This window comes from Podarcis raffonei, chromosome 2 (genome assembly GCF_027172205.1).
Source record: "Podarcis raffonei isolate rPodRaf1 chromosome 2, rPodRaf1.pri, whole genome shotgun sequence".
NCBI lineage: Eukaryota > Metazoa > Chordata > Lepidosauria > Squamata > Lacertidae > Podarcis > Podarcis raffonei.
The window spans coordinates 111,900,676-111,920,127 of NC_070603.1; the positions used below are offsets into that span (position 1 = coordinate 111,900,676).

Genomic DNA, 19,452 nt, shown 5'->3' on the forward strand with positions numbered 1-19,452 from the left:
GTACTCAGTGCTTTTTTTCCTTTAAAAAATGTTTAGGGGTACAGTCATTTTCCTACTCATATTGAAATACTGCCCCCCAGTGAGGCCAAACTTAGATTCACAAAATGTTTAGGGGTATGTCTACCCCTGCGTCCCCCCAGAAAAAAGCACTGTATGTACTTGAGCATACGGCCCAGTATACCTGAAGGAGCGTCTCCACCCCCATCGTTCTGCCTGGATGCTGAGGTCCAGCACCGAGGGCCTTCTGGTGGTTCCCTCATTGCAAGAAGCAAAGCTACAGGGAACCAGGCAGAGGGCCTTCTTGGTAGTGGCACCCACCCTGTGGAACGCCCTCCCAGCAGATGTCAAAGAGATAAACAACTACCTGACATTCAGAAGACATCTGAAGGCAGCCCTGTTCAGGGAAGTTTTTAATGTGTGACATATTAGTGTATTTTTGGTCTTTGTGGAAGCCGCCCAGAGTGGCTGGGGAAACCCAGCCAGATGGGCGGGGTACAAATAAATTATTATTATTATTATTATTATTATTATTATTATTATTATTATTATTATAGCATGGCCCTCTTTTGCATCGAATGATCCACAGAAACATTATCTGCATTAGAATTGGTATCCTTCTCTCCTTAGCTGGGCTCCTGTGACTTTAACGGCGACACGGCAGGCAGAAATTCAACAGGCAAAGCTTCCTCTTCATTGCATCTTCATGCTGTGTGTTTGTGAAGGTGTGTGTAGATGACTTATTTATATTTGCATTGGGAGCAAATGACACAAAAAACTGTGGCAGGCCTGCTTCCTATTCAGTCTTTTTTAAACCTTGCTGTTGCTGCTTCTAGTACTGGTTTTCTTAAAAGTAAATTAGCCCAAGCTGAAACAACCAAGTGAACTGTAGTGTTAATAGCTGCTGCCACCTGCTGACCAAACTTAGTTTTGCACAGTACCCTTTGGGCTTAATACAATTAGATGCGGCTCTCAAAAGATTGAGGCATTCATGATGGCACTGGAGCAGATGTGCGTGATCTCACTTTCAATAAAGTGTGTGCCTGCAAAAGCCTCCAGGCAGAGTGGTTGGGACAGTGCATGTCCCATAGCTTCCCACTGAAATCCTGTAATGTTTCTACAACAAATGTTCCAGGGTTTGTTTTTGGTTCTGCTTTTGTTCCATTACAGCGCAAGAGTGGCCCCTCTCCCCTGGATGGTTAGGTCTAGTCAAAGACAACTATGGGGGTTGCAACACTCATCTCGCTTTCAGGCCGAGGGAGCCAGCATTTGTCCACAGACAGCTTTCCGGGTCATGTAGCCAGCAGGACTAAACTGCTTCTAGTGCAACGGGACACTGTGATGGAAACCAGAGCGCACAGAAATGCTGTTTACCTTCCCGCCGGAGTGGTACCTATTTATCTACTTGCACTGGTGTGCTTTTGAACTGCCAGGTTGGCAGGAGCTGGGACAGAACAATGGGAGCTCACTCCGTCGCAGGGATTTGAACCACTGACCTTCTGATCGGCAAGCCCAAGAGCCTCAGTGGTTTAGACCACAGCGCCATATAATGCAGCAACATTGGTAGAGCATTGCAGGACAACAAATAAAGTGGCATGGTTTGTGGAGAATCTAGTGTGGAGTGGAACCCCCCCCCAAAAAAAAAAGCACTATTATTGCATCTATGACATGTTGCCAAGCACAAACACACTCACCAACAAACACACATCTCAAGTCTGGAGAGATTCTTACTTCCCTATATGTCCCTCAAGCTTTGAACTCGCCATCTCTCTTGCATGAGGGTTTGCATTTGCACTGTGGGTTAAACCACAGAGCCTAGGACTTGCCAATCAGAAGGTCAGTGGTTTGAATCCCCGTGACGGGGTGAGCTCCCGTTGCTCGGTCCCTCTCCTGCCAACCTAGCAGTTCGAAAGCATGTTAAAATGCAAGTAGATAAATAGGTACTGCTCCGGCGGGAAGGTAAACGGCATTTCCGTGCGCAGCTCTGGTTCGTCAGAAGCGGCTTAGTCATGCTGGCCACATGACCCGGAAGCTGTACGCCGGCTCCCTCGGCCAATAAAGCGAGATGAGCACTGCAACCCCAGAGTCGGTCACGACGGGACCTAATGGTCAGGGGTCCCTTTACCTTTACCTAGCGCAGAATCATGTGTGTGGACTGGGGCACTAATCCAGCAGTAGAAAAGATGCAAGGCAACTTCGCCACCTCCTCAGCCCATGCACATTCAGACATTATTAGAACAAAGCAGTCTCTTTGTGGGTGTCATGGACTGGTTTGGTGCAGAGGAAAGGTGGGAAGAACCAGCTGAGGAACCAACAAGGAAGGAAGGAAGGCTCAGAGTCTGGGGAATTGTTATGTACTGAGTTGAATAGGATCCAAAATGCAGCGGTCTGATTGGTCCTAGAACAATAGGATCCAAAAGGCAGCAGTCTGATTGGTCCCAGAACAATAGGATTCAGAATGCAGCAGTCTGATTGGTCCTAGAACAATGCAGCAGTATGATTGGTCTGCAGGAGCCACCCAATCCAGCTCCAGATGGAAGTGAATCCACAACCTGATTGGCCTACAGGAGAATTCCGGAATTAGCCAATCACGTGCAGCCCATTGTGTAAATAATGTATATAAAGCAGATACGTTGAAGGGACTTTCATTCCTCCTCACCACTATGAGCTGAATAAAGAGCATGAAATCCACTCTCGACTCTGAGTATATTTCAGGAATGAGGGGAGGGATGAAGATTACTGGCCAGAGGGCAGGTGTCAGAAGCTGAAGAGGTAACAGGGCTTAAGTGAGCTGGGAGAGTCCGTGGCAGAGAGAAGTTCAGAATCGGAGGCAGAAGCTGAAGTAGGACGGAGGCCAAGAGGCAGAGAGGAGTCTGGCTGGCGAAGAGCCACAAGTGTCTCCCCTCCTGCTGCGACCAGCTCCCCTCCCCGCTGGCCTCCCAGAACCAGGAGAGGCATGATAAGAATGGAGGAGCGGTTGGCTTCACACAGGCGCAGTCTCCAATTACTTGGGGGAGAAAACCCTGGAGAGGAGGGAACTTAAGACAGCTGTGGGGAGATGGGGACTTTCAGTCTTGGCAACTGATCCATGGGGCAAGACCTACCGGGGATGAGCTGCTGCGTTCATTAGGCCCGACACTCCGCCAAGTCTGTGCAGGTCGTAACTCTTTATTGCTAATAAAGAGTTAACTCCAACTTGAACAGTGTGATTTACTGACGGCTCCCTCCTGACCGTGGGGCTCCTTCTTCCCAAATCAGTATGGACTGATGGAGCAGTGGGAGGGGAGCATCTTTTCCTTCACAAACGTAGTGTGGATCTATGAGGATCCTCTCCTAGAGGGCATTGAGCGTACCCAGTTGCTGGCTCGTAAGAGAAAGCCTCCATCGGCCTCAGGAGCACTTCCCTAAAACTTCTCACACACCCTCTCCAAGTGCCGTGTGCCCCCTTGACGGTAACATGCACAAGGTGAGCAAACATGCCGCCAGTGGAGGCTGGTCCATTACGGGGACTGGGGCACTGCCAAGCCAATCTGGTTCTGCCCTCATCCAGCTTCCTTCCTGCCTGCTTGCATACATCCAGTCCAGGAGATGGCGCTAGCTCTCAGCCACCATTAACAGCCACATTACTAGGAAGTGACCCATCTATGAAAACAACACATAGGTGGCACGCACGCACGTGCGTGCGCACCCACCCACCCACACCCTGCATGGTCCTGAACTGAGCTGGGGCATCCAAACACAGTCAGCTCAATACGTTTTGCCGCCTGAGGCAAAGGACAAGATAATATCTTCCTCCCATTCCATGTAAAGAAACTGACCAGGTTGGGGATAAGACAGTGTCCTGCCCCAACCTGAGGGCAGCAAACAAGCTTGTGGGGGGTGGGTGCACAGCAGGTTGAGCGGCATATACGCCAACATCTTGCTCTGCTTCCCTGGCCTCCAGCTCCTGCCTCCTGAATTGAGTGACACTGTCAAATGGTAGGGCCGGCCCTGCAACGCCATAAGGGGGCCCAGAGGCCTCCTTTCACAGTGATATAAAAGGAGGAATTTCAAGAACCGAGGCCCCGAAGAACAGCATAGTTTCCTTGTCAACACAGACCACAAATGCACGCGCGCACACACACACACACACACATGTACGTGCATGTACAGAGGAAGAAAGATTGGTGCTGACATTTGGTAGTGCTGCATTTATTAATTCCGCCCTCCCGGGCTGAGTCTGCAAACAGCTTTGCAGAGGGCTGTGTTGTCATGCTAGCCTCCGTAATGGATACTGGATCTACGTGCAGTATTCCAGCTATGCGCCACATGCGTAAATATGATAGCGAACATGGGCCGCCAGCATGGCCCATGCAGGGATTGCTTCTCGGAAACGCTCCGTCTTTCAGAGCAAAGGTTACGAAGCAATAAAGCTGTCGCAGAAATATGTCACTGGTCGTCCCACACCAACAAACAGCAGATTGTGTCTTCTTCTATGCTCCTACTATATAGGTCACACTGATTTCCCTTCCAACAGTGATATAAATATCTTACTTGCAGCGCTAAATAGTAGTTTCCTAACCAGTGTTTCTGTACGAGTGAAGGCAGAAACATTCCCTGCTTGGAAAACTTTGACTACGCAACGTTCTGTCTCATGACAGAACTGTAAAACTGTTAATTCTAACCTGGGCATTCAGCAACTGAGTGTCAGGTCCGAAATACATCCGGACTGATTTCAGAATCGCAAGGTTTTAGAACTGGTGGAGCTCGACGCTTGTCACTTGTTTCAGTGGCTGAGAGTTGGGTTGCACTCTGCTGAAGAATTTCACCTGTCCTGGTGTCCTGGGGACCACAAACCTGCCCATGTTTTCATCTAAAAGGAAAGCTGAGGCGGTCATCTTCATCACAGGCCATTCTTAAAACTGACTAGAGAATGCCCACACTAAAACAGAGACACAATCCTCTGCCTAGTTACCCAGAAGTAAACCCCACTGAGCTCAACGCGACCGACTCTCAAGAAAGTTATGCTTGAGATTGCAACTGCGAGAACGAAACGAGAAGATTTCTAAAAACAGAATGCGTTAGGATGTTTTCTTGCATCGCCTGGTTTTTCAGCCTACTGGCTCTCGTAGCAGCAGCGCCACGAGAAAGCATTTATCGAGTGCTCAAATCGCCAAAGGGAGGCTACCCTCTAGGATTCGAGCTTGGTCACTTGGGCTGGTGACTGATTTATCACTGCACACACACACAGAGGGAGTGGCAGCTAGGAACAGGGTAAAAGCGTGGAAAGGTCCTTCGGCACGGGGTCAGCTCTTAAAGTTTCACGTCCCCCAGCAGGGCTGTGGAATCCGCCTCTGGCCTGAGCTTTCCAGCTGCACAGCCACTTCTTCTCAGCTGAGCAATCTCCACGGTTCAGGACCCCCTTGCTTAGGAAAGCGCAGTCTCCCTCTCCTTCCACTTCAAAACTGCAAAGGGAGAGGAAACAGACACGTAAACAAGACAGCTGTTTGCCTGCAAAAATTCAGAGGTGCTTTCTCAACCGATAGGCCCAAAGCGACATGCACTATTATATATAGCTCAGTAGGTAGAGTGTGAGACTCTGAATCTCAGGGTTGTGTGTTTGAGACCCATGTTGGGCAAAACAGCCTTGCCTTGCTTGTTTTGCTCTGTGCTGCACTCAAAGCTGTCGCTTGCGGCTTCCCTGGAGACCTGATGGAGAAGCAAGATCTGCTAAGAGCAGGGGGCAGCAACCTTTTTCAGCAGGGGGCCGTTCCACCGTCCCTCAGACCTTGTGGGGGGCCGGACTATATTTTTTGGGGGGAAATGAACGAATTCCTATGCCCCACAAATAACCCAGAGATGCATTTTAAATAAAAGCACACATTCTGCTCATGTAAAAACACGCTGATTCCTGGACTGTCCTTGGGCCGGATTGAAAAGGTGATTGGGCCACATCTGGCCCCTGGGCCTTAGGTTGCCTACCCCTGGCTAAGAGTGTTAATGCTGTGAACCCCTCCAGCATGTGCTCAGGCTGTATATATGTGTCGATAAAATCCATATAAGGTAAAAAGGTAAAGGACCCTTGGATGCTTAAGTCCAGTCAAGGCGACTATGGGGTTGTGACACTCATTTCGCTTTTCAGGCTGAGGGAGCCGGCGTTTGTCCACAGACAGTTTTCCGGGTCATGTGGCCAGCAGGACTAAACCGCTTCTGGTGCAACGGGACACTGTGACGGAAACCAGAGCGCACGGAAACGCCGTTTACCTTCCTGCCGCAGCGGTACCTATTTATCTACTTGCACTGGCGTGCTTTTGAACTGCTAGGTTGGCAGCAGCTGGGACAGAGCAATGGGAGTGGGGATTTGAACTGCCGACCTTCTGATCAGCAAGCCCAAGAGGCTCAGTGGTTTAGACCACATATATCCTAGACTGACATCATAGTTCCCACTGACCTCTGTTCCAAGAAAACAAAACCCTGGGTAAGTGCTGGAACCATTGGTGCCTCTTGCCATTCAGAGATTGGGGTGAGCACAACAAGCTAGATGGCAGGGTATTATTATTATTATTATTATTATTATTATTATTATTACTATTATTAGTTTTACTACTATTATTAAGCTAAACAACAACTACACAACCCACTATGAATGCCTCCAGCCTGTTACTACTTTGCAGGAAGGATTCAAGCACTCACCAGATATTAGGTTTCTGGAGTTCATGTGTATTGAATGTCAACCTAGCGCAGCAAATCCATTACGGAAAAAACACCCCTCACTTTCTGTGGTTAGGAAATGTGCTGAAAAGTGTGGGGCAAACAAATGATGAAAGGGAAGACATATAAACACCCTGCAAGAAGATCAGGATGAATGCTCTCTGTGGTACAATTGGACCGTAAAGAAATCCGAACAGCTGATCAATCAAGACTAGCCATAGTCTAACCACTACATGAGCTTTGAGCAAGCAAATCAGGATGTATGCTGACTGGACAGGTTTTGTGAAGGAGCCTGTAAATTGTCAAAGTATTTCAACACCAGAACAAATGACACCGAAACAGCACAAGAATGCCACCAAGCGCAATTCCCAATGATGTCTAGCAAACAGCTGTTGAGAACAAGAGTCTTTAGCTGATGGTGCAATGGATATACGGTGGGGACTAAGCCAAGCTCCCCAAGGTTGTCATTTCATAGAATTATAGAATTGTAGAGTTGGAAGGAACCCCAAAGGCCATCTAGACCAACCCGCTGAAATGCAGGAATGTCAGCAGTGGCCCAGTTGTGGGTGCTCAGGCATGAAGAACTCACAGGTTGTTGAAATCCGTCCCATCAGTCCATTTCCAGCTCCCTCCCGATTCTCTGAGTAGGCCAACCCAGTGGTCAAAGGGGCCTTTGTCTTGCATGGCGACTTTCTGGTTCCGAAAGAGAGAGAATGTGGGGTTCAGTATGTTTCAGGGCTGGATTTTGTACATTTAGGATAGCCAAGGGACCTGACTTTAAAATAACTTGTTTGTTTCTAAGTGCTGGGCCAGCTACCAAATTTATGCATATTATGCGTTTATATGAAAACCAGAGCAGAGTTGAGAGATTAATAGCTAGATTTCATCTCAGGAGCACTGGGCACCAAGCTCACATATTTGTTTGTTTGTTGGACTGATAAAAATACTTCAGTGCCATGATTTCATACTATCAAAGTGGTATAGGAGTGTCTGTGCATGTGTGCCTACACACACATGATAAAAAAAACCTCATAAAGATGAAAATCATAGATTACTGCGTTTGGTGACATAGAGAAGTTTTCAGCCAATGATGCGTGGGAATGTTCAGAGAGGCAGGAGAGGATATATTGTTTATTAATATCCTTATATTAATATTATCCTTATTAATATTGTTTATATAATATACTTAGCAGAGTTTCACATTCCCCTTTTAACACACAGCAGCTAGCTGGTTGCAGGCTTGTTTAAGTCTCTCAATATCATACAATTCAGTATTGAATTGTATATTCCTGGTAAGTCCCCTTTGTATCCCTCCTAAATGAATAAACATGTCACAATCTTGTGTGAAGTACTAAAAGAAGTTTACTCACATCATCATCAGTTCACAGTTGGATCCCTGAAGGCAGACTTAGTTACAAAGTATATACATGTGGAACTATCTCATATGGGGATAGTCCCAGCGTCTTCTGTTGGCTGGAAGTCAACAGAGCAACCTTAGCTAGAAAGCTGCTCCAATGATGGAGGAAGTAAAAAAGAGAGTCGGAGAGAGAGAGAGCGCTGCGTGCCCTGTCCTTTTGTTACCTGGACAGGTAAGGTCACACCCACCTCTAGTCACATGCAAAGGAAGAATGTCCCAGGCCAGGAGGAAACAGGAAGTTCCGACTGGCTGGACCAAACATTCCCTTGCATGTCCACTCTAGGAAAACAAGGAATGTTGCACTTGACTGCTACTTATGTATCACATCCCACTTGTTGAAACATTAAAACTGAAGACACATCTTCCAGTTTGGATATAGCAATGCAGGAACTGCTGTCGTGATGCATTCCAGACACTCCTGGACTTCAACAGTGGGAGCTGTAGTCAGACAACACCTGGAGCGAACCACATTGGCTACCGCTGCATATTAACAGGACGCATGCTCTGAAAAGAAGCCCTTAAAAAAGTATAAAGCATGCAATCTGAGCAAGCCCCTTCTCTTACCAGTTTCTCCAAGTCCGCAACCACAGCCAGGGAGGCACCGAGCGAGGAACAGTGGCGCTGGCCATCATCCCAGGACCCTTCCAGCTGCAAGACATGATAGCAGCTCCCTTGGTTCACGATCCAGCCAGACGGGCAACAAGGGGCTGGTAGCTCAGCTTTAGCCTCTGATGACGAGAACCAGCATTGTTTTGTTTGTTCTAGAAACCTGCCCGCTACCCAAGGAACTCAGGGGGCATGGCAGGAGACACAAAGATTCCCCACCTCCCACAATGCAACTGGCCAGTTGTCATGTAACTCCACCCCTCACAATACTTGTTCCCACCTGTTGCTATTCTACCTGATCATTATATAAATACATTATATGACTGTCCTGAACCGCAGTCCGAAAGGTGGGATCCTGGCAGCAGTAGGGTGCAGGGAAACCAAAGAAGGATGTCTACAACACCAGAGTGATCGGCTCTAGTGCTTTATTAAAGAAAGGCGCATAATTACCTCACACTGGTGCAAGGTGAGGATATATATACCGTATATAGCAAGAGTAATAAAAAAAAATGTTATTTAGGAGATTTGAATTTAATTCTAAATTATATACCAGAAACGTGGGAGATTACAAGGGGTCCAAAAAAATGGATGTACCGTGCCATATTAGAAGCAAAAAAACTTGTTCTGATGAATGGGAAGAGCTGCAAAAAGATCCCATTGAGCACATGGATCGACAATATGGACAGACTAGCTACATACGAATGAATTGCATATCGATGCAAATTAAGAATGGATAAATATGAAGAAATCTGGAAGGATTACTTAAGAGATAAGGCGGAAAGTGGTGGGAAGTAGGGGGAGGAGAGGTGGGGAAATATTGTTAAAAAGGTGTAGTTATAGTATATCAGAACTCAAATCTGAATTGTTAAATTGTGTTATTGTGTTATTGTGGTTTTTGTGGTTGCTGTCTGTATTGAAAAAATGATTAAATAAATTTTTAAAAAAGAAAAGAAAGGTGCATAATTACAGCAAATCAGCCTGCTTTACAGACGCAGGATGGGCACCGCAGCAAGGAGATGGCATGTCTGCACCCAAGCAAACATTCATACATTCTGTATACACAAAGCAGCACACGTCACTCTGGCCAGGGCTTCCTATCATTTCACCTGCTGTCAGGCTTTGGGGAAATGGCTTCCTCCCTCCCTTTGGCCGTGGATAAGCAGAACAAAGCGAAAATAGTCTCTTACCAGTTAAAGAGATGTTTAATGTTCATAGAGAAAAACAAAGATTCCATTCTCGGAGGAAAGATGCCCCCAATTAAGGTTTTCACCCACTTCCCTCTTAGCCACCCCCATCACTTCCTCATCTGGCAACCTGATCTTGCAACCATTTGGCCTTCTGCATAGCTACCTTATCTGCTCTCCTTGACCTTAGACTGAGTGCTGAGACACTTTCCAGCAAAAGGGAGTCTGTTAATTCTCTCTCCCTGTTCTTCTTCTCCTAGCTCAGTTCTGTCCAGCTGTTGTCTTCCGAACTATGCCCCTCTGCAAACCACTGCTCCAAATCTGTACTGCTCCACTGCTCCTGGGCAGCTTCAGGATCCTGGTCAGGAACAGAAAGAGGGGGAGGCTCCCACCATTCCTCATCAGAGCAGGACTCCTCAGCCTGGTCTCTGACATCTGCCCAGGTGAGGTCATAGGTGGCAAATACCCAAATCTTACAGATAGCTCCCCTTTTCTGGGCTTTTCGGAGCCCAGCACCCCAGTCCCGCAGATAAGGGTAACATCAAAGCAAGCCAACTAGCTTATAGTGAAGCAAGCGAATATAATCATTTATGAGCTTGTTGCTTCAACAACTACCAATCTTTTGACGGTACCCGGCTGATTCCTACTCACTTGTGAAAACGAAGATGGTTGTCACCAAGCCCACAATCTGGATGATGAACAGTATCAGGAGGATCCATGTTATGGAATTTTGGACCCTGGAGTTTGATGGAGTGTCTGTGAAGAAGGGGAACACACTCTGCTTATTTATTTAGGGGTTTGGGTTTGTTTGTTTGTTTGTTTGTTTGTTTGCTTGCTTTTGCTGCGTGCCCGAATTTCCGCTCCGTATATGCTCCCTAGGTGATGTACGACTAAAGCAACAACGAACACAGATTCTAAACTAATACAACTTTAAAAATACAATAAAATCAATATAATACCAAAACCCCGGGAACCCCACCACCAGGCAGAGTATAAGACAGCCATGCTACATAAATCCAATCATAATAAGCGCTAAAACAATCTTGTGAGCCCCATATCCAATTGCCATAGCAGCAGAGTCAATAATAAAATATCAAGCTGTTCAATGCCATGATTGATGGTTAAAACTATCACAATATTATATTGCTTAAGAGGCCCGGGAAGAATAATCTTATTTCACTAATTTCTCTCTTTTTTGGGGGGGGGGGGAATTATACAAAACAACAACAACAACACAGAGTTTTTGTTGTTAGGAAAGCAATGGGACAATGCAATGAAAAGTGTGGAACGAACGAAGATGTGTAAATATCCCGCAAGCAAATCAGGATTGCTCATTGTTGAGATATGTGGCTCTTACGTTCTTAGCAAAGCCTTTTTACCTTCTTCCTTGTTTTCCTCCAAGTTGAAGTCAACCTGCGGCTCAATCAGCATGAGCTTATCTGTGCTGTCCTTCTCATTCCCACCAACGACCTCTCCTTTGAAGGGTAAACACAAACCAACTGTCAGGGAACTGCCATCAGGGCCGGAGGGAGAGAGCGGGCTCCAGAGGGGTCCCAGAGAGCGTCCCGGGATGGGGAGAGGCAGCCCATCTTCTGGGGAAGAGAATCAGCGTAGCACCAGTGGAGAAGGGGGGCAGATGGGGGAATCGGCGAGGCGGTCCCATGACTCCTTGCCGGGGACCAGCGGGGAGAGTAAGGGTCCTCCACTGCCCACACCCTCCTTGTGCAGAAGGCTTCCGCGCAGGGAGAGTAGGCGGAGACTAGGCATCAAAGAGCTTCTTTGCTGGAAGAAGTTCAAGAAACGCCCACTGACGGATTCTGCCAGCGATTGAGACAGCCACGGGCGAGTGGCTGTCCGGACAGAAAAGGTTCACTCAGGCAACCCAGCCAGGTGTGGCGCTGGTTTATGCACGAGCAACCCCTAGAACCATTACACCAACAATGATTTCTGACCATATCTTCCACAGCCGTTGGAAACATTTTGTCCAGATATGTACAGTGGTACCTCGGGTTACATACGCTTCAGGTTACAGACTCCGCTAACCCAGAAATATTACCTCGGGTTAAGAACTTTGCTTCAGGATGAGAACAGAAAATGTGCTCCGGCGGCACAGCAGCAGCAGGAGGCCCCATTAGCTAAAGTGGTGCTTCAGGTTAAGAACAGTTTCAGGTTAAGAACAGACCTCCGGAACGAATTAAGTTCTTAACCCGAGGTACCACTGTATACTATACCTAACATTTTACTACCTAGGAAAAACTACCACATTCATCCATATTTATGTTCTAAATCCAAGGCATGGTTTCCATTTATCTTTAAAATGTTCTCTTATTTGCCTTCTCTTGCTCTAATCAATTCCGGAAGCCTGTACATCGCTGCTACCTTCCAGATTTTTGTGAGCTATTCTTTCACTGTTGGTGGGGACTTATTTTTCCCGTTTTTGTGCTGCAAGCCTTTGAAAAGCTAGGCATGCGGAGTTGAATCCCCACCTCCACCTCAAAAGAAACCAGTTCTGCAAAGCTGCCCTGGTATATCTCCCTCCCCTTGACAGGGTGCAGGGCATGGAACCATAAAACAGCCTGAGAATAAACCTGTGGTTTTACTTCCAGACATTTATCTAATAATTCCCATAACGTTTGCTTCAGGATATCACAAGCCATGCACTTTTTGTTACAAAATGCTACATTTCTTTACCGTTTCCTTTGATGCAAGTTGCTGCGTTTGAGTATCCTATAATGCCAGAATTGGAAGGCTTTGATATTGGAAAACTGTCCTCCCCTCTGGGAATCACAGTGTGTGATGAATGATCCCAGGATTTTCTGCAGACTGAACAGAGTGGGGCTTGATCCTCAACACAGAAAAGATTTAATATTTCCTTGTGTATCGCACAGATACTCTGAGCTGACTGTTTTGTTTCATCCACTGTGGTCAGCTGGGTGGCCTCTTCCATTTTTCCAAGAGGTTCATAAGAGCATGCCTTATTTCTCAGAAAGGTTTCTCTGCATTCAGGGCAGGTGACTTTTTCCTTTAGTTCATCCACCCAGGATCGGTTGGAGCACGATGGGCAAAAGCTGTGCCCGCAGGGTTGCGTGGCTGGGCATTGGCAAGGCTTCAAGCAGATCGAACAAACCCTTTCGCCACTGGGACATATTAGAGAGTGCGCATCCATCACACTGGCTAGAAAGAAGAGAAGAAGAAAATTCTTACGTTTCTAGTAGAGAGCATCATTGTAAACTGGTTGTGTTACAGCATGAGTAGTCAAGATGTTTCTGGACTACAGCTTGCATCAAGGTAAAAGGTAAAGGGCCCTTGGACAGTTAAGTCCAGTCAAAGGCGACTATGAGGTTGCGGCACTCATCTCGCTTTCAGCATTTGTCCACAGGCAGCTTTCCGGGTCATGTGGCCAGCATGACTAAACTGCTTCTGGCGCAACGGAACACCGTAAAAAACCCCAGAGTGCATGGAAATGCTGTTTACCTTCCCTGCCACCGTGGTACCTATTTATCTACTTGCACTGGTGTGCTTTTGAACTGCTAGGTTGGCAGGAGTTGGGACAGAGCAACGGGAGCTCACTCCATAATGCGGATTCAAACCACCGACTTTCCGATCGGCAAGCCCAAGAGGCTCAGAGGTTTAGACCACAGCGCCACCTGCATCCAGCTTGCATTAGCCGCAGCCAGAATGACCAATGGACAAGGAATCTGGAAGGCACCACTCTGGCTGCTCCTGCGTCAAGAGCCTTTCAGTCAAGGGTGAGCAGTAGGAACAGAAGCTGGTCAGTTCAAGCTCTGGTGGAAGAGGAGTTCAGGGAGAGAACCTGCAAGTTTTCAGGTGTGGGAACCACAGCTCTGGGGTAGATCACTTGCTTTGCAAATTCAATCTTTGCCTTACGTTAAAAGGGATCTGAGAGCAAGTGAAAGATTTCTGCTGGAGACCCACAACACTAGGCTAGATGGACAAATCTCTGGCCTGGTATACGGCACGTTGTGTTCTTAAGTCCCAACCCATTTACATAAACACTCCAAAGCGTCCCCTCCACAGATACTCACACAGAGAGCAGAAATGACCCAGTTACACTATACCCAGATGCCTGCAGAAGAGCTTATTCCAGACTCGACTCAAGCAGAGGTCAAGAAGCAGGGACTATAAGGGATGGCTACCTTCCTGCTAGCCAGCTAGTTATTTCTCAAACCCCTAATAAGGTGGTTGGCTGGATCCTGCGGGGGAAGCACAACCCATCCATTACCTCTCCCCAAAAGGAATGCCCTCAACAGTCCGTTTCATTGCAGCTGCCCTGAATATCTCTCAGGGTGTGGTGGGCGGTCATCAACTCAGATGGGTCGAAATGACCTATCTGCTGACCCCAATGGACCCTGCAGTGGTTAGGACACCGGCATAAAAATTATAAAGTAGATGCAACCAACCCCGTCACGAAAAACAGGGAGGCTGAGGTGGAAAAAAGATCGGTAAGGAAAGAACAACAGAGTGAAGTCTCAGAAGTGATTGCTGCACTTTAATTAATCCGGCTGCATATCAGAGGAACTGTCGCTATTGTGAAAAAGTCGGAATGAGCCAATTTTCTATTATTCGCCATAGCTCAATATCTAGAAGAATGATTTGCAGTTAATCTAGTACATTTTGTATAACATCTTCTCCGTCAGAAGAATGGCAATGAAGAAAACTGCAAGGTGAGCTTTTGAATCTTCAAAGCATTTCAAGTGTGAAGTCTTGCTACAAACCTAAAGACATCCTTGCTTGGCCAGATACTATTGTTAGTCTCTGAGCAGAAAGAGTTCTCAGTGGTCCCAGCGTGTTCTTTGGCATAAAGGCCACTGGTGAATTTCCCAACAGATCTTGCTCCCACACTTAAATTTCTAAGGTGGTTGGAGTGGTGGGGAGAAACCTGAAGCCACAGTTCTGGATTTTTGCAGAGAACAAATCAGGCCCGGGTGTTCCCATCTCTAGGCTCAGGAGTTGGCTGTTCTGCTTTCTGTGATCACCCCCAGTCAGGAGGGGGAGCAGGAAAACTGAACCCCATTCCTTATGATTCTCTCCTTCCAGTCCACCTATTCAGAGATGTACAGTGGTACCTCGGGTTACAAACACCTTGGGTTACAGACTCTGCTAACCCGGAAGTAGTACCTCGGGTTAAGAACTTTACCTCAGGATGAGAACGGAAATCGCGCGGCGGCAGCGGGAGGCCCCATTAGCTAAAGTGGTACCTCAGGTTAAGAACGGTTTCAAGTTAAGAATGGACCTCCGGAACGAATTAAGTTCGTAACCAGAGGTACCACTGTATCTTTTAACAAAAACAGACCTTGACCTCTCCACCACAGCCAGCGATCCTGCCTATTCTGCTAACTGTTCCCTGACCAAACTTCAGTTTGACAACCAAGAATGACAAGGCTGCGTGGGGCACCTCAGGCAGCATCTAGACTAACCTCTCAAACTTTAAGCAGCATTATTATTTCCATATTACAGATGATGGGTGTATGTGTGTGCATGAAGGCTGGGAGAAAGCAGCTTTCCTAAGACACCCGGAAAGGATGCTTTCTGGACTGTAGCTCAGGCTAGAATCCTACACACACAAAATCTGGGAGCAAGCCCCATGAAATTCAATGGGACTTGCTTCTGAGCAGATTGCACCGGCAATCTCTTCACTCCCTGTATCATAAGACATGCCGAATAACTTGGAAGATTTTATTCTGTGAGGTAGAATGATAGGTAAGGTAAAAAGTAAAGCACCCCTGGATGGTTAAGTTCAGTCAAAGGCGACTATGGGGTTGTGACACTCATCTCACTTTCAGGCCGAGGGAGCCAGCGTTTGTCCACAGACAGCTTTCCAGGTCATGTGGCCAGCAGGATTAAACCACTTCTGGTGCAATGGAACACCGTGACGGAAACCAGAGCACACAGAAACGCCGTTTACCTTCCTGCCACAGCAGTACCTATTTATCTACCTGCACTGGTGTGCTTTCAAACTGCTAGGTTGGCAGGAGCTGGGACAGAGCAACGGGAGCTCACTCCATAATGCGGATTCGAACCACTGACTTTCCAATTGGCAAGCCCAAGAGGCTCAGTGGTTTAGACCACAGCGCCACCCGCGTCCAGCTTGCATTAGCCGCAGCCAGAATGACCAATGGACAAGGAATCTGGAAGGCACCACTCTGGCTGCACCTGCGTCAAGAGCCTTTTCAGTCAAGGGTAAGCAGTAGGAACAGAAACTGGTCAGTTCAAGCTCTGGTGGAAGAGGAGTTCAGGGGAGAGACGCTGCAAGTTTTCAGGTGTGGGAACCACAGCTCTGGGGTAGATCACTTGCTTTGCAAATTCAATCTTCGCCTTACGTTAAAAGGGATCTGAGAGCAAGTGAAGTGAAAGATTTCTGCTGGAGACCCACAACACTAGGCTAGATGGACAAATCTCTGGCCTGGTATATAGCACGTTGTGTTCTTAAGTCCCAACCCATTTTACATAAACATCCCAAACCGTCCCCTCCACAGATACTCACACAGAGAGCAGAAATGACCCAGTTAGACTGTACTAGTCCAAACCCCTGCAAAGCAGGAATCTCAGCTAAAGTATCCCTGACAGACGGCCATCCAACCTCTGCTTAAAAACCTCCAAGCAAGGAGAACCCACAACCTCCTAAGGGAGACTGCTCCACTGTTACTTTTAGCTGTCCTTCACACACCAAGCCTTTACAAATTCTTGGTGACGTACCTGGAATGTCACCGTCTCGAGTTCCTCTCAAACCAGTTTAGGGGGGGAAAGTTGAGCTCCTGGCTGAATCCTAGTTTTCCACCCTAACCTCAGGCCTTCTCTTGGCTCTTTCTCAGGGGCAAGGAGATTTGGTCAGTTCTGACAGCTCCCAAGGAAACCTGCAACTAACTGAAAGGGGAGCTCAGCTCAGCACTGGACCTGGGAGGGAGCTTGAAGCGTAAGACGGGTCATTCTGCTAGCTGAGCAGGCTAAATCAGGCCCAGCTTGGTTTTGCCAAGGCCAGCAGACATTAAATAACAGAGGGATGTCAACACGAAGGAGGCCGAGGGGATTTTTGGAGCGACAGGCGCAAGTGCGACCCACAGTGACCCATGTGGAAAGGAGGGAACATTTTAAGGGAACCATTTCAAATCCTGGGCAGTAAACAGGTCAGGTCCGCCAGCTCCAAAGGTTCTGAAATTACAAACCTGAATCCCCTGAGTCAGTACGCAACAGGGCTCCTTGAAATAACGGTAGTATGAAAACCGGAATGCATTTTTATTCACTGCCGTTCTGGTTCCTGGGTCAAACGAGGACTTGGGTCTTTTGGCAGGTATGCGTGTTTAGTTCCCTTCTGGGCAGTTGGTGCCTCCAGACTGTGACAGATATTTGGCATTCAAGCGCTTATGCCTTGCGTTTCATGAAGCTGCAAGCGTAATTCCCTCTGCCGAAGAAGAGGGAATGCTGAATTGCAGAATATTCTCCCTTGCAGAAGAGAGCTTAAGTTTCTTGCAGAATTTGGCCGATTTGCAGAACTATCCAAAGTTGTTTGCTGGTATTTGACACACACACTCTGGATTTCTAAGGTCCTCAAAATCATTTTGCTGCCGCACTCACTGACCTGGCTCGTATGCCACGGTAAACTAAACTGTAGCTTATTGGCACTACACAAACATAACAGGCCTATAGCTTGTAGTTCCCTGGTCTATTTGACTCCTGCACTGTGCTGAGCTTAGCTTAATGTGTTGACCAAAGATGGGATCATGGTTAATGTCTCCTCACCAGCCACGAGCTGCAGCCAGTTTTATTCATGGCCACTGTTGCAACAGTTATGAACTAATAAAGGCAAGACTTACAAAGGTTTCATACATTAAGACTTGGGGGCTTCAGAGGAAGAATCTAACCACTGCAGTTAAAGGTTATGTGTTTATTTAAAGATGTTTTCGCCCTGCTCACTGGCCGAAGAGGTTCCAAGAGCAGCTAGCAAAAGAGGGCCAGTTGAAAAGTTGCGGCACAAAAGGAAAAAGAAGCAGGGAGGGAAGGGGAAAGTAAGCAAGCTCTGGCACCGGTTTTTACAAGTAATCACATTCTTAATAATGATGGGATGGAGAATTTGGCAAGAGGAGGAACTAAATGGAGCCACTCTCTCAGAACAGCCGAGAGGCCTTGCTTTGGCCTGATGGAAAGACTGCTGTCAAGTTGGGTTTCCCAAACTTGGGTCTCTTGATGTTGTTAGACTACAACCCCCATCATCCCTAGCTGGTGTGAACAGCGGTTGGGGTGATGGGCATTGTAGTTCAACAATATTCCGAGGACTCAAGATAGAGAAAGGCTGGGTTAGTCAGCACTGGGTTAGTGTGGAAGGTTCTAGAAAGACCACTGCTAACAGGGTTGGCTTATCTCACGCAACACAGGCTCGCAGATCATAGCTTGATTATTATCTACACTTATTTTAAAATATGAGCTCTCATTATTTCCAACAGCTTCTGTTTACCACAAAAATTCCTGAGGCAATATGGGATGCAACCTCTTTTTTCTTTTTTTCTCATGCCCTGGCTCATGTACTCCTAGGAAAGAAGGTAAGCAGCCAAATTATTTTTCTGGCATGGTGATAAATTACAAGAGAGCCCCTGTAAGCATGCCTTATTTCTCAATGGGCAAAATGAGGCTTTAGCTTTTGTTGTTGTTGTTAAAAAGGGGGAGGAATATTAATTTCCATTTTTAACAAATACTTTAAAAACTGAAGTCTTGCGCAAGATTTTTATATTTGCCAAGGAGTGAAGAGATCTTGTGCAAGACCTCTCTCCCCCCTTCTCTTTTTAAAAACCTTGATGTATGTATTGTTATTCTCTGAGGAGTACTCGCTTTGAGGATTTTTAAAAAAACTATCAATCGTTATAGAAATGAAATGAAATAATTAAAATACCCTCCCCCCCCCAACATTATCCACCAGACTGCCACCCCACCATGCCTGCCTGCCTGCCTTCTTCTCTGGTGATCACTCGTAGCCGAGTAAGATTGTCTTCCATAAACACAGTTTTAACAATGAGTCCATAAGTGACTGTGGAGACCAATTCTGGATCCACACATCCTTCCACAGTGGGGACATTGGTTTCCGGGCGGGGATTGATCACGGTGTGGATTTGCCAAGCGTGCCTTCCTCTTAGCACGTTTCTCCCTTTTATCCTGAGTTCGAGTGTTTTCAAAGCCCACGGCACCTTTGGTAAAGGCTGTTCTCCAACTGGAGCGCTTGCAGGCCAGTGTTTCCCAGGTGTCAGTGTTTATACTACATTTTTTTAGATTTGCCTTTAGACAGTCTTTAAATCTCTTTTGTTGACCACCAGCATTATGCTTTCCATTTTTAAGTTTGGAATAGAGTTGTTGCTTTGGAAGACGATCATCAGGCATCCACACAACATGACCAGTCCAACAGAGTTGATGTTGAAGAATCATTGCTTTGACACTGGTGATCTTTGCTTCTTCTAGCCTGCTCGTCGCCCCCAGCCTGGGCACAATTTCTCTTCTTCTTCTTCACCCATGTTTTCAAAAGAGGGCAACCTTCACCCCTGCCAAGCGATGGCG

General features: G+C 47.0%; 1 protein-coding gene across 2 annotated transcripts; it reads right to left on the reverse strand.

The window, feature by feature from the left end:
• Positions 1-4,766: 4,766 nt before the first annotated feature.
• On the reverse strand, positions 4,767-16,882 carry LOC128408672 (uncharacterized). Of its 2 annotated transcripts, none has more exons than XM_053378662.1 (7): positions 16,612-16,882; positions 12,586-13,068; positions 11,274-11,369; positions 10,546-10,650; positions 8,669-8,832; positions 7,277-7,380; positions 4,767-5,441 (listed from the first exon to the last, which is right to left on the reverse strand). In XM_053378662.1, exons 2-7 carry the CDS (start codon positions 13,058-13,060, stop codon positions 5,240-5,242), a joined length of 1,146 nt encoding a protein of 381 aa, XP_053234637.1. In that variant the 5' UTR covers positions 13,061-13,068; positions 16,612-16,882; the 3' UTR covers positions 4,767-5,239. The 2 variants fall into 2 exon arrangements, with proteins under 2 accessions (XP_053234637.1, XP_053234638.1); XM_053378663.1 differs by lacking the exon at positions 16,612-16,882 and adding an exon at positions 16,400-16,538.
• Between the last annotated feature and the right edge of the window lie 2,570 nt (positions 16,883-19,452).

Bases quoted from the DNA above. Each gene is read 5' to 3' on its own strand.
- LOC128408672 (XM_053378662.1), bottom strand. From the start codon at position 13,060: ATGGATGCGCACTCTCTAATATGTCCCAGTGGCGAAAGGGTTTGTTCG. The intron at 11,370-12,585 runs GTAAAGAAATGT...TACCCTTCAAAG, and splicing joins AACTTGCATCAAAGGAAACG to GAGAGGTCGTTGGTGGGAAT. The intron at 7,381-8,668 runs GTAAGAGAAGGG...TTTCGGAACCAG, and splicing joins TTGCGGACTTGGAGAAACTG to AAAGTCGCCATGCAAGACAA.